Source organism: Salvelinus fontinalis, chromosome 38 (assembly GCF_029448725.1).
Source record: "Salvelinus fontinalis isolate EN_2023a chromosome 38, ASM2944872v1, whole genome shotgun sequence".
Lineage (NCBI taxonomy): Eukaryota > Metazoa > Chordata > Actinopteri > Salmoniformes > Salmonidae > Salvelinus > Salvelinus fontinalis.
The window spans coordinates 19,212,660-19,228,397 of NC_074702.1; the positions used below are offsets into that span (position 1 = coordinate 19,212,660).

Genomic DNA, 15,738 nt, shown 5'->3' on the forward strand with positions numbered 1-15,738 from the left:
CCTGTACGTGTGTATAGCCCGGTGCGGTACATCCCAGCTCCTCGTATCGGCCGGGCTAGAGTGGGCATCGAGCCAGGTGCCATGAAGCCGGCTCAACATATCTGGTCTCCAGTACGTCTCCTTGGGCCGGTGTACATGGCACCAGCCTTACGCATGGTGTCCCTGGTTCGCCAGCACAGCCCAGTGCGGGATATTCCACCTCGCCGCACTGGCCTGGCTACGGGGAGCATTAAACCAGGTAAGGTTGGGCAGGCTCGGTGCTTAAGAGCTCCTGTACGCCTTCACGGTCCAGTATAACCGGCGCCACCTCCTCGCCCCAACCCAGGAACACCAGTGCCTACACCACGCACCAGGCTTCCTATGCGTCTCCAGAACTCTGTTCCTCCTCCACGCACTCTCCCTGTGGTGCGTGTCTCCAGCCCGGTACCACCAGTTCCGGCACCACGCACCAAGCTTACTGTGCGTATCCAGACCCCTGTACGCACTGTTCCTTCTCCCCGCACTCGCCATGAGGTGCGTGCCCTCAGCCCGGTACCACCAGTGCCGGTACCACACACCAGGTGTATAGTGCGCCTCGAGAGTACAGTGTGCCCTGTTCCTGCTCCCCGCACTAGCCTTGAGGTGCGTGTCTACAAACCGGTACCACCAGTTCCGGCAACACGCACCAGGCCTACTGTGCGCCTCAGTAGGTCTGAGCTGCCTGCCTGCCCAGCGCCGTCTGAGCTGCCTGCCTGCCCAGCGCCGTCTGAGCTGCCTGCCTGCCCAGCGCCATCTGAGCTGCCTGCCTGCCCAGCTCCATCTGAGCTGCCTGCCTGCCCAGCACCATCTGAGCTGTCCGTCTGCCCAGCGCCATCTGAGCCGTCCGTCTGCCCAGCGCCATCTGAGCCATCCGTCTACCCAGCGCCATCTGAGCCGCCCGTCTGTCCCGAGCCGTCAGAGCCGACCGTCTGTCCCGAGCCATTAGAACCGTCCGTCAGTCAGGAGCCGCTAGAGCCGTCCGTCAGTCAGGAGCCGTCCGTCAGTCAGGAGCCGTCCGTCAGTCATGAGCCGCCCTCCAGTCGTGAGCCGCCCTCCAGTCGTGAGCCGCCCTCCAGTCGTGAGCCGCCCTCCAGTCGTGAGCCGCCTTCCAGTCGTGAGCCGCCTTCCAGTCGTGAGCTGCCCTCCAGTCGTGAGCTGCCCTCCAGTCGTGAGTTGCCCTCCAGTCGTGAGCTGCCCTCCAGTCGTGAGCTGCCTTCCAGTCGTGAGCTGCCACTCAGTCCGGAGCTGCCATTCGTCCGGAGCTACCTCTCTGGCCTGAGCTACCTCTCTGTCCTAAGCTACCTCTCGGTTCGGAGCTGTCTCCTCAGTCTGATGGGGCCCTTTGTGAGGGTTCCTAGGCCAAGGTCGGCGGCGAGGGTCGCCACTCAAAGGACGCTAAGGAGGGGGACAAAGACAATGGTGGAGGTAGCTCTCCAATCTCTCCATGTCAACAAACGGAAGAGAACGGAACACGGCAAAACTCCCGAAAAAATGTCAATAATCTGATTAAACTATATTGAAAAAACATACTTTACGATGATATTGTCACATGTATCAAATAAAATCAAAGCCGGAGATATTAGTCGTCCCTAACGACAGCTTATCAGAAGGCAAATCCAGGTCCCTTGACACACTCTCCAGAAAACAGGAAACTGGTGACACGTCATACAAAAAGCTATTATACGAGCCCAGATCAAGTTACACACTCCATTTCTTCTCTCACTCCTTGTCGACATCTAGTGGAAGACGTATGAAGTGCATCTAAACTAATAAATATCAAGGACTTTAATAGGCAGCCCCTAGAAGAGAGCATCGATTTCAGATTTTCCACTTCCTGTCAGGAAGTTTGCTGCAAAAGGAGTTCTGTTTTACTCACAGATATAATTCTAACGTTTTTAGAAACTAGAGAGTGTTTTCTATCCAATAGTAATAATAATATGCATATTGTACGAGCAAGAATTGAGTACGAAGCCGTTTGAAATGGCCACCTTTTATCCGGCTACTCAATACTGCCCAGCCCAAACAGGTTAAAATAAAGGAGCTCTAGGAGCTCAGATGCAAAAATATTTACGTCCAACGTTTCGACAGACAAGCTGTCTTCATCAGGGTATATGCATAAATATTTTTGCATCTGAGCTCCCAGAGTGTGCGGCTCTCCTTTATTTTGTTAATTAAGTGTTCCACTCCGCTAGCCAGCACCTCGCCTAAATAGGTATGCATTTCTTTCGTCTCTAGATTACTGTAAACTAAGCCCAGTCTTAAGCTTGGGTAGACTAATTCTACTGTGCTCTGACCCCACCGCAATCATTTGGATTGTTCTTGCTTTCATGAAACCAGTGTTTCAAGATACTGTTCATGGTGATGTGACACAGTTCTTCTGGTATTTCACATTCTGTGCTTTTTGAAGTTACAAGCTTATTGTTGCACACAATGGAATGTTGTCACATCTTTGAACAAAAGACATCTGATGTAAGGTAGTATTACAACAAACCAAAGTGCATCTGCTGTTGTGTTATTGTCATGAACTGTGGACCTGTGCTTGTGTGAACCCAGAAAGACCACAGTGATCTGGCGTCTCTTCAGGTCTGGTATTCCACTATTATCTAACCTCCCTGCTTCCCAGAAACCACTGGCCTCTCCTCAGAGACACTGCAGAGTGAGTGCCATGGGTTTCCTTCCCACACACAAACACAAACACACACACACACACACACACACACACACACACACACACACACACACACACACACACACACACACACACAAGCAAATGCACAAGCAAAAACCCTCCTCTTCCAACGTAGTTTCCAGCTTGGCAGTGAGACTACTCCCTTCCCTCCTCCCTCCAGGAGCATGCCCAGACAAATCGAGACTTAGTCAGTAGTGTCTCAGTCAGACTTTCATCTAGAAAACTCAGAGGAGCTGCTCCAACTCTGAAGACTATTGTTTTGGGACATGTAATGCAGAAAACATTTCATGTCCTAGCATTTATTGACAGTGCTCTGTCTGGATTATAAGACTCCGTCTAGAGGAGGTGTCTGCTGAAGAACTTAACAAAGTGAAAGGGACGTTCATCCTGCAAGCTCCATTCATGTGGATGTACTTTTTCTGTGATTGCAACTTCAGGAAGTTATTTTAAATTCTCTGGTCTTTCTGACACTTTCTGTTGACTATCTACGACTCGAGGAGATCTTTGTCTGTCTCTGTTCAGGCATGACGGGTCAGGAGAGGAGTGAGGAGAAGAGTGAATGTGTGTCCCTGTCTCCGATGAGGGAGGCTGTCCCTGCCCCACCTGAGTGTGAGAGGGTGTGTGTGTTTGGGACGGGGGACCTGGGGCGCTCTCTGGGCCTGCGTCTGCTGCAGGCGGGGTACGGTGTGGTGTTCGGCAGCCGACGGCCCCACAGCAGCAGCACCCTCATACCCCACGGAGCACAGGTACAAAATAAAATAGATCTGGTGACGTGTTTTTACTGTAAATGTATTTCAATATATTTATTTATGTTTGAAGGAGTACATGTGAATATAATGTATGTGTGTTTATGTGTGTATCAATATGTTGATGATGTATATGCAGGTCCTGGGTCATGCTGCAGCTGCTCAGTCAGCCCTTATGATCTTCATCGCTGTCCAGAGGGAACACTACGACTTCCTGGTACCACTGGCCAATCAGCTAAAGGGGAAGGTAGCATTTATGTTTTATTAGTTCTGCCATATGTATGAATGTCTGTTTTGCCAGCATGTAACTGTAAAGTTGCCGAATATAATGTATGTCCCAGCGTATTTAGCTAGTATATTCTATGTCCCAATGTATTTCAAATCAAATTTTTATTAGTCACATACACGTTTAGCAGATGTTATTGCAAGTCGAGCGACATGCTTGTTTATTTAGCCAATATATTGTATGTACCCGTGTATTTAGCCAATAGAATGTGAATTCCAGTGTTTTTGGGAAATATAAAGTATGAATCAGTGTATTTGATTCCATGTTGAATTGCAGGTGTTGGTGGATGTCAGTAACAACCTTAGGAAGAATCAGTACCCAGAGGCCAACGCAGAATACCTGCAAAGGTGAGAGCTATATGTTGTTATTATGTGTATGTTTTATTGTTAATTAGGAATGTTTTTATATGTTGCTGTGTATGTTGTACATATAATGTGGTTATATGTACATGAACAGTCTGGTCCCTGGAGCTGAGGTGGTTAAAGGCTTCAACACCCTGTCTGCCTGGAGTCTGCAGAATGGACCTTCAGATGCCAACAGACAGGTACACACACCGAGGTTCAAGCCATGCCCATGAAACCAATTGGCTACTAGATTCAAGTCTATATACACTACATGTGTAGTGTGTACACTACATGTGTACAAAAGTATGTGGACACCTGCTCGTCGAACATCTCATTCCAAAATAATGGGCATTAATATGGAGTTGGTCCCCCCTTTGCAGCTATTACAGCCCCCACTCATCTGGGAAGGCTTTCCACTATGATGGAACATTGTTGCGGGGACTAGCTTCCATTCATCCACAAGAGCAGTAGTGAGGCCCTCTGTCAGTGTTCCAGTTCACTCAAAAGGCTTTGTATTCAGGACACAAAGTTTGTTTCTTTGCCACATTTTTTTGCAGTTTTACTCTAGTGCCTTATTACAAACAGGATGCATGTTTTGGTATATGTTTTAAAGCAGACTGAACCAGGTTTTCCTCTATGATTTTGCCTGTGCTTAGCTCTATTCTGTTTCTTTTTTTATCTTTAAAAAAAACTCCCTAGTCCTTGCCAATGACAAGCATACAGCCACCACCATGCTTGAAAATATGAAGAGTGGTACTCTTCAGTGATGTGTTGTGTTGGATTTGCCCCAAACACAACGCTTTGTATTCAGGACACAAAGTTTGTAGCTAACCAACCAGGTAGCTAACCAACCAGGTTCAATGTTATCTAGCTAGCTAATGTTAGGCTATAACTAGCAATGCAAATGGCTCGGAGATACAAATAATATTACTACACAGATCATACACGTAACGTTAGTAAGCTAGCCAGCCAGCTAGCTAGCTAAATATACGCTTTTATTTGAAATGAAAACAACTTTCTGACAAAATTACAAACGTATAATATCTGAAAATGTAGCTAGCTAGACTATCTTACCCGTATATTTGGATAGACACTTCTCCCTCTCTGTCATGGATACCATGGTTGTCCTTAGTTTGAAGATGTGTTTTATATGTGTTCTCTTTTCGACTCCCTCTGCATATTTGCAATCAAATGCCAGAATTTCCTCCATCTCATTAGCTATCATAATCTAATTCCACCGGCATTCCACTGATTTCAAAACTCGGTCCTCCAGAAAGTGGTGAACAACACTTTTGCAGTTCTACATGTACTACGTGATATCTTTTTAAAAAGCCACATTAGAAAGGATTACCTACACAAAGTGACCAGATCATGTTATAGACAGAAGTGTGCCATATGGCAACCAATCCGAATAATGGATGGGCATGTCCAGCCCATCCATTATCTCAGCCAATCATGGCTAGCGGGAAGGTTCCTAACTTTTTCCGTAAATAAATCAACTAGGCAATTTTATTTGTAGTTACTGATGGCATACACGTTTTTTATTAACCTGTTTGGGCTGCAATCCCGATGTCGGAACGAAAATGACAACAGCTGCAGGGCGCGAAATTCAAAATCTATTTTTTAAAAATATTTAACTTTCACACATTAACAAGTCCAATACAGCATTTGAAAGATAAACATCTTGTCAATCCAGCCAACATGTCCGATTTTTTAAATGTTTTACAGAGAAAACACCACATATATTTATGTTAGCTCACCACCAAATACAAAAGTGGACAGACACGTATGATTATGATTATGATGTATGAATTATGAGTCAAGTAGCATGCACAAGCCAACCGAAATAACCTAAAACCAACCTAAAGAACCCAGAAAAAACTACCTCAGATGACAGTCATATAACATGTTACACAATAAATCTATGTTTTGTTCATAAAATGTGCATATTTTAGCTATAAATCAGTTTTACATTGATGCTACCATAAATGCTACAGTCTGAAATCAGACGGGAGTAGCCAGAGAAAATACAGACACCAACGTCAACTACTAATTACACCTCATAAAACATTTCAGAAAAACATATGGTGGATAGCTAATGAAAGACAGATATCGTGTGAATAGAGACAATATTTCTGATTTTTGAAGTGTTTTACAGCGAAAACACAATATATCGTTATATTAGCTAACAACATAAGCTAGCATAAGGCAGCATTGATACTAGTCAAGCGCTAGCCTAGCACAGTTAGCACAGTTAGCATAGAACAGTTCGACAGATATATGAAAAAGCATCCCAAATTGGGTCCTTATCTTTGTTGATCTTCCATCAGAATGTTGTAACGGGGTCCAATGTCCAGTACAGTCTTTAGTTGGGTTCCAGAACGAAATATTTCCCTCTTTGGTTAGCAAGCACCACGGCTGTGCGGCGCTAATCTTTCTGTCTTCAAAAAATTCTTCCAAAACATCACGTCTAAAGTCCAGAATAAATTGCAATAATATAATTAAAGTATATTGAAAAAACATACTTTAGGATGATTTTGTGACATGTATCAAATAATATCGTAGCAAGAGATCATATTCACCGTTATCGAGCTTCTTCCAGGAGCCGAGTCTAAATTCTGCCTCGCGCCCGGAATTTTTTTTTAACTGCGCAGGTCTCACAAGAAGGTGTGGTATTCAGTCCATGGACGAGATATTCGACTGCTTTCAAGTCTCACTTCCGCATTACATCCAGATGAAGGCGTATGACGTGTTTCTACGATCCTAAGTGTCATGACCTTGTATAGACAAGGTCTTAAAGAGACACATCGCATTTTGGAAATCTCAATTCGGCTGGGAAAATGGCTGTAAAAATAGTTCTGTTCGACTTAGAGAAATAATTCAAACCTTTTTAGAAACTATAGACTGTTATCTATCCAACAGTAGTAAATATATGCATATTGTAAAATAAAAAATTTCTTAAGAGGCCGTTTGAAAATGTGCACATATTTTCCAGTTTTTTCAATATTCACCCTGCAGCCTGAAGAAGTTTTAAGGCACATGAAAGTTCACATGTTCCAGAAGGCATTTCTGCCAAAAAAAGCATTTGGATTTTAAAAATTATATTCAAATGTCTCTCCTGTGAAGTAGTGACGCGCAGCATACGCCTAGTGTCCTGAAATGAGTCAAAAATGTAACAGTGGGTTTGAAGATCTTTTCTGCATATGCTTGTGTTTTTCAATGCCAAATCCACAACTGGTGTGCTCAGCCTTGATTTGGTCTTATGTAGCAACATTTGAAATTGTGTTTTTTTACATTGGATAAAAGCAGAGACACAGAGCTACACAATGGGATATAATATACTGCATTTGAGGAACAATGGGAAAGTAAATCTGCTTTGAAAGTTGATAAACTTGTAACCTCACTTTTGAGGAATTGGCCTTTGAATGTTTTGGTACATACTGGAGAGCTCTAGTTGAGGTTTGCCTAGTTAAGGTTTAAAAATACTGGAGGACTCTTCTTTGTCTACACCCATTCAGCATCTTTCACACCCTCTTAAGCTTTAGCTCCACCAATCTCTTTAAGAGTTGATCTGAGCGTTCTGTCCAAACAACAGCAGTCAAGCACCCAAGCTAACTGGCTAACAGTTGTCGCAGTGACATTCTATTAAAATTGACACTTGCATAGTGGAGTCTTTTGTTAAGACATGTAGCTAGCTAGCTAACCAACCAGGTTCAATGTTAGCGAGCTAACATTAGGCTATAACAAGCAAAGCAAATTGCTCTGAGATAGGAATAATAAGATCATCCACATAATGTTAGCCAGCGATCCAGCCAGGATCTTGAAATGAAAAGACTTGATGTAAAAATTAGACACGTGTAATATCTGAAAATGTAGCTAACTAGACTATCTTACCTATGGTCTAAAATCGGAGTAGATTGCCAGAGCGAATTTACCAGCTACTTCTATCAGCAGTTGTCGCAGTGACATTCTATTGAAATGGATACTTGCATAGTGGAGTATTTTGTCAAGGCTAGACTAGCTTACATCATGGTTGGATGCTTCTCCCTGTCATAGATGCTTAAAGATGTAATCCAGAGACAAGTGTTTTCTCCATATCCTTAGCTATCATACTCTAATTCCACAGATTTCAAACTCTTATGCAGTTCTACTAAGCAATATATATGTTTTAAAAGCCGTGTTAGACAGGATTACCTACACATACTAACCAGCTCAAATAGACAGAAGCGTGCTATATGGCAGTCCAATCCGAACTCATCTCTCAGCATATCCAGCCCACTCGTTATCTCAGCCAATCATGGCTTGCGGGAAGGTTGCTTACTTTTTCAGTGGCTAAACCAACTAGGCTGGTAATTTAAAAAAATATTTGTATTTACAGATGGCATACAAGTTTGTTATTAAGGCACATGATAGTTCACATGCTCCAGAAGGCATTTCTGTCAATAAACGCATTTTGCTTAAAAAAAAGATTACGTTCAAATGGCTCTTGTGTGAAGTTGTGACCCACGACATACACCTCGTTTCTTGAAAAGGGTCACATTTTAGAATAAGACTCAGTGTCGTTATCCTCGCAAAGTGAGGTATTGAAAACAGGGGTGTCAATACCTTTTTTAAAGATTATTACTTGTTAAACAAAATATCTTTCACTAAGCACAAGTATTAGTATAAAATAATATAATTTCCCACATTTTTGGAACATACATTATAGCTCAGTATTTGAATGATACATTTTTTTCAGGTATTTTTGCGCATATTTATAAAGGGTGTCAATAATTTCGGACTCCACTGTATGTGCATAAATATATGTCAGGTGTATATCTGCGGAGACAGTGTGGAGGCCAAGCAGGTGGTGATGGCGGTAGCCACCATGCTGGGTCTCAGTGCCCTGGACCGGGGATCTCTCTCAATGGCCCGGGAGCTGGAGGACTTCCCCCTGCAGCTGTTCCCCCAGTGGAGGCTCCCCCTGCGCATCGCCATCGGCCTCAGCGCTGCCTTCTTTTTCTACCTGCTGATCAGAGACATCATCTATGCATACGCCACCCAGGGCAAAGACATCTCCTTCAGAATCATGGTCTCACTGGCTAACAAGGTACTGGCCACAGGCCCTCTATGTGTTTGTGTTTGTGTTTCTGTGTGTGTTATCAGCTGTTCAAGGTGTGTGTGTGTGTGTGTGTGTGTGTGTGTGTGTGTGTGTGTGTGTGTGTTCTCGCTAGGTGTGTCCCATCGTGTCTCTGATTATGCTGTCTCTCTGTTACCTGCCTGGTGTCCTGGCTTCCTTCCTGCAGGTCTACAGAGGCACCAAGTACAGGTCAGACCTCTGTGTGTATGTGAGTGTGTTTGCATACATGTATACAATACAATATATGTATATGTGTGTATCTACACTACATGACCAAAAGTATGTGGAAACAAGCTTGACGATCAGCTCCTTCCAAAATCATGGACATTAATATAGAGTTGGTCCACCCTATGCTACTATAACAGCCTACACTCTTCTGGGAAGGCTTTCCATTCGATGTTGGAACATTACTGCAGGGACTTGCTTCCATTCAGCCACAAGAGCATTAGTGAGGTCGGGCACTGATAGTGGGCGATTAGGCCTGGCTAGCAGTTGGCGTTCCAATTTATCCCAAGGGTGTTCCATGGGGTTAAGATCAGTGCTCTGTGCAGGCCAGTCAAGTTCTTCTACACTAATCTCGACAAACCATTTCTGAATGGACCTCGCTTTGTGCATGGGGGCATTGTCATGCTGAAACAGGAAAGGACCTTCCCCAAACTGTTGCCACAACATTGGAAGCACAGAATCATCTAGAATGTAATTGTATGCTGTAGCGTTAAGATGTCCCTTCACTGGAACTAAGGGGCCTAGCCCGAACCATGAAAAACAGCCCCAGAAAATGTTTCTTCCTCCAAAAAAATTGTTACAGTTGGCACTATGCAGTCGGGCAGGTAGCGTTCTCCTGGCATCCGCGAAACCCAGATTCGTCCGTCGAACTGCCAGAGAACGCGTTTCCACCGCTCCAGAGTCCAATGGTGGAGAGCTTTACACCACTCCAGCCGACGCTTGGCATTGCGCATGGTGATCTTAAGCTTGTGTGCGGCTGCTCGCTATGGAAACCCATTTCATGAAGCTCCAGACGAACAGTTATTGTGCTGACGTTGCTTTCAGAGGCAGTTTGGAACTCTGTAGTGAGTGTTGCAACCGAGGACAGACGATCTTTACATGCCACACGCTTCAGCACTCGGCGGTCCTGATCTGTGAGCTTGTGTGGTCTACGACATCGCGGCTAAGCCGCTGTTGCTCCTAGACATTTCCACTTCACAATAACAGCACTTAACTTTGACCGGGGCAGCTCTAGCAGGGCATTTTAAGAACTGACTTGTTGGAAAAGTGGCATCCTATGACAGTGCCACCTTGAAAGTCACTGAGATCTTCAGTAAGGCCATTCTACTGCCAATGTTTGTCTATGGAGATTGCATAGCTGTGTGCTCGATTTCATACACCTGTCAGCAAGGGTGTGTCTGAAATAGCCAAATCCACTAATTTGAAGGGGTGTCCACATACACTACCGGTCAAAAGTTTCAGAACACCTACTCATTCAAGGGTTTTTATTTATTTTTACTATTTTATACATTGTAAAATAATAGTGAAGACATCAAAACTATGAAATAACACATCAGGAATCATGTAGTAATCAAAAAATTGTAACCCTGACCATCTCAATTTGGTAGAGGCCAGGTCATCGGACGCAGCACTCCATCACTCTCCTTCTTGGTAAAATAGCCCTTACACAGCCTGGAGGTGTGTTGGGTCACTGCCCTGTTGAAAAACAAATGATAGTTCCACTAAGCCAAACCAGATGGAATGGCGTATCTCTGCAGAATGCTGTGGTAGCCATGTTGGTTAAGTGTGCCTTGAATTCTAAATCAATCGCAGACAGTGTCACCAGCAAAACACCCCTACACCATAACACCTACTTCTCCATTCTTTCACACTCCATTCTTTCATTCACACTACACTGACAGACACAGCAAAACTTCTTGCCACAGCTCGCATTGATGTGCCATCCTGGATGAGCTGCACTACCTGAGCCACTTGTGTGGGTTGTAGACTCCGTCTCATGCTACCACTTGAGTGAGAGCACCGCCAGCATTCAAAAGTGACCAAAACATCAGCCAGGAAGCATAGGAACTGAGAAGTGGTCTGTGGTCCCCACCTGCAGGTTGCCTATAATTTCCACCTTTTGTTTATTCCATTTGCACAACAGCATGTGAAATTTATTGTCAATCAGTGTTGCTTCCTAAGTGGACAGTTTAATTTCACAGAAGTGTGATTGACTTGGAGTTACATTGTGTTGTTTAAGTGTTCCCTTTATTTTTTTGAGCAGTGTATATTGTATTTTTGTTGATTATAAGTGTTTATGTATGTTTCACATCAGGCGCTTCCCTGATTGGCTGGACCGCTGGATGCTGTGCAGGAAACAGCTGGGTCTTCTGGCATTGGGGTTCGCCTTTCTGCATGTGCTCTATACACTTATCATACCCATACGGTCAGTGGAACATACACTCAAATGCACACGCATGCACGTGCACACACACACAGTGGAATGTGTCTTCCTTTGGATGTTAGTAAAGAAAGTATTGATTTTGTTCCCAGGTACTATGTGAGGTTCAAGGCCACTGAACACCCTGTCTCTGTGGTAAGAACACCTACCTAGCTGTAAGGCCAAATTAAACACTTTCAAACAGTGAACATTGGATAGACAAAATAGTGTACAGATTTAAGATCTTAATTTGATCACTCTGTTGTCACTGAGAATTTTTATGCGCCGCAGGATTTACATAAATTCACACTAATACATTATATTAAAGAGATTCTCTGGAACTTTTGTATACTTTTTGGCCAGTAGCTCTGAAAGTAGCACTCACGAGCCAAAAGTGGCAAAAACGAGTACTTCGTGACACCACGTTATTGCTTTCTCTGTATCTGCTGTGGCCACTGAGCCATTGGGCCAGCCCTGCAACATCATTGGTTAATGCTGGGCTGGCCTCTTGCTAGCTGTCACTCAAATGCGAGGGGCTGAAGCTCTTTGGCTAAAATTCAAATTGCTAGGAGGCTGGCCCACATGGGGGAAATGTAGGGCAAATGGCGATGCACAGCTTCAAGAAAACAGTCCCTTGTCAAGTATTTTGTGGCTAATTAAGGTAAGAAAGTAATTCTGCTCATTGATTATGAATGTATGAATTACACATTAAGAAATCCAGCCCAAAGCAGGAGGTTTAAAAAATCTAATATTATCTTAGTCGCCAACGTACTCAAGCATGTCTTAACAGTATTGCACTTTTTATGTAGCCTAATTTTGGCCAGCTAATAGCATAACCACCAATCAAGTAATATTACATTGGCGAAAAAGTGTGAATGGACTAAACGTTCAAATGCTGTTGCTGAAGGATTATTTTTTGCTTTGACAATACTGGTCATATTAAGATCCTACATCTGTACATTGGACACACACCTAGAGTATATAGCAGTATTCAGGCACTGGTTTTTGATTATAAACACTTGTTTGCACCTCTCTCTTGCCCCCCCCCCCCCCTCTCTCTAATCTCTCAGATCAGAGAGAACAGGACCACAATGTTTGATACCACAACGGCCTGGCGGGGTGACTCCTACTTGTCCCTGGGAATTCTGGGATTTGGCATGTACGTCCTGTTAGGAATCACATCTCTTCCCTCCGTCAGTAACATTCTCAGCTGGAGGGAGTTCAGCTTCATACAGGTGGGATCACCAGGACCGAACACACTGAATACTTAGACAAGACAGTTTTACTAGCGATGGGGGAATAAATCGATACATTTACATATCGCAAAAATATTTTGTACAATATTATATTGATACTTTGACTCCAAGTATCGATTTGCCTAGGTAGCGTTAGCTAGCGCTAGTCGGCTGTGCCCCTGGTATTTTTCATCCTTTAGCTTGTTCTCATCTTCTTTTTAAATAGTGAGCCAATGTTTTCAGCACTTTTATTTCCATGACTGATAAAAAACTATTTTTTTCATGCTCTCTCGTCTTTCTGCAGCAGACATACCGTATCGCACCTAAGTATCGTGATAATATCGTGTCATGAGGTCCCTGGCAATTCCCATCCCTTATTTGTACACTTATCTCCTTCAGTGATTCCATTATTAACGTATTCATGCAGGGTGCAGAGCCAACATCCAGGCCAGAATGCAATAAAACTCCAGGAAAGTAATCTGATTTTCAGCAGACAAGCCAGAGGTTATGCGCTGGGGATATGAAGTTGTATTCCCATCACTACAGAGAGTACACACACTCATTCATAAATGTAACTGGGTCAGGAGAACTCCGGCTCATTCTCTAATTCATTAATTTCCCTCAAATTTATGCAGTGATTTAAATGTTAAATTATTCATAAGATGTAATTTGGGAGGAATATATTACAACAGGCCAGGAGAATTCACCTAGAGATCATGTTAGTGTGTGTGTGTGTGTGTGTGTGTGTGTGTGTGTGTGTGTGTGTGTGTGTGTGTGTGTGTGTGTGTGTGTGTGTGTGTGTGTGTGTGTGTGTGTGTGTGTGTGTGTGTGTGTGTGTGTGTGTGTGTGTGTGTGTGTGTGTGTGTGTGTGTGTGTGCGCGCGCACGCAGGGGCGGCATGCACCCCCAAAAATCTAAGGGGCACAAGGTACTTGAGGATAGCTGGGTGATGGCTAAGCCCCCCATCTGGAAGTTGGAGCATTTTGCATTTGTCAAACACCTGAAGCAGCTTTTTCCTGTAATCTTGAGCCATAATCATTATGCTTAATTCCATGTATCAGGACATTTACTTTCAGGACATTTACTAACTGCTTTTTTCAAGTCTACCAACCTTGCCAGCAGGCATGCCAGCTAAGATAGTTATACAAGCTAGATACTTTAACTGATTGATAGCCGAGAATGGCTTCTTGGCAGCTAGGGTGGGTAAACTTTCCAAGATAAAAACAATTAGAAATGAACTAGTTTGATGGGCAATTCACTTAGATAACAATAGAGAAAATAGACAAAAATTGACACAAAAAAGTTTATTTTCTCATCGGATGGCAAAAGGGCAGGTGCTCAAGCTCCCTTAGACCTCTCTCTGTGCACGTGCCTGCATGTGTGTGTATGTGTGTGTGGTTCATGTGTTTGTGTTCTTTTCTCCCCCACCAGTCCAAGCTGGGTCACCTGACTCTGCTGTTGTGTACGGCTCACACCTACCTGTATGGCTGGAACAAGTTCCTGAGTTCCTCCATCTACAAGTGGTACACCCCACCGGGCTACATGCTGTGTCTGGTGCTTCCCTCTGTGGTGCTGCTGCTCAAGCTGCTGCTCATCACCCCCTGTGTGGACCACACCATCACCCGCATACGCCAGGGATGGGAGAGATCAGAGATGGGCAGATCAGAGGAACCCTAAAGACAGCCAACCACTGATACGTTAGAGAACACACACACACAGACACACAGACACACACAGACAAAATAACACCCTCAGTGTGATGATAGATTTGTCTTCAAGGCATGAACTCTTGTTTCTTTGCTATTGTACCTTCAGAGGTTGGCTACCATTCAATCATCGTTTGCCATGTTTCTGGGATCAAAAACCAGCAATACTATTTAATTGATATGCAGTCGTATTTATTTTTGTATTACACTGTAAACATTGTTGCATTTTAATGCATATATTTTTAACCATACGTAAACCAGACACTAGCTTTCACTGGTGAAAGCTCTCTCTTTCTCTTTCTCTCATATCCTCTGTCTTACTGTATATACTCTCTCTTCTTTGACTGAATATACAGTTATCCCCAGATGAAACACAGGTTTCAGAGACGTATAAAGGTTTTTCAATATATATTTTGTGTCTGTCTGATCCATCTCCAGGGGCAGGTCAGACACATAAAAACACATCTATCAGTGTGATCCTCTCTGGGGCAGAGTGTTGTTATTTCCTCCAGAAAACAGACTCTCTGAATCCCAGCAACAGGCTTCCCTTTCATCACTAGATAGACAAAGTGGCCCACAGTGTCTTCTGTTATGGGGAGCACTTCCATTTGTGGTGGATATAGCTGGATGTTTGTGTAGATGCCAAATATCTAAATACATAGATGAAGAGGCAAAGCACAAAGACACACTCCCAGAAACAGCTTGTACCAACACTAATTACACAGGGACAATGTGAAAACAATGTTGAATTAACCAGTGTGTGCCCAGTGAGATCTTTTAGACATAATTGTGACAAGGTTAATTATTTGTATTGCATCAATAAAACAAATGGGTATATATTTTTCCTCACTTACTTACTTAATAAAATACTACACACACAAAATATTGTGTGAAGTTCCATTAGCCTATGTGCCTATTAGACTTTTGGAGAATTTTGTGATTTCTTCATTACAGAACACTTAGTGGCAAAAGTGACACACAATCAGTGGCAACCCATCATTCAGCCCCACCTGTTTAGCAAAATAAATGTCATGTTTTTGTTGACTGTTTTGCATGTTATTTTGGCATTGATACATGTCACACATCAGTTTGCAAATAATGTTAAAAAAAAAAATATGATTGAGTTAATAAAGCCACATACAAAAATCTTAGCTAGCATGTTAGACAAGCA

General features: G+C 43.5%; 1 protein-coding gene across 1 annotated transcript; it reads left to right on the plus strand.

Annotated features, from left to right (window-relative positions):
• The first annotated feature begins 2,870 nt into the window (after nucleotides 1-2,870).
• Nucleotides 2,871-15,470, plus strand: LOC129837544 (metalloreductase STEAP4-like). Its single transcript, XM_055903830.1, has 10 exons — nucleotides 2,871-3,453; nucleotides 3,593-3,700; nucleotides 4,016-4,086; nucleotides 4,196-4,283; nucleotides 8,894-9,172; nucleotides 9,297-9,391; nucleotides 11,523-11,633; nucleotides 11,741-11,783; nucleotides 12,698-12,862; nucleotides 14,293-15,470. Exons 1-10 carry the CDS (start codon nucleotides 3,232-3,234, stop codon nucleotides 14,536-14,538), a joined length of 1,428 nt encoding a protein of 475 aa, XP_055759805.1. The 5' UTR covers nucleotides 2,871-3,231; the 3' UTR covers nucleotides 14,539-15,470.
• Nucleotides 15,471-15,738: the final 268 nt, after the last annotated feature.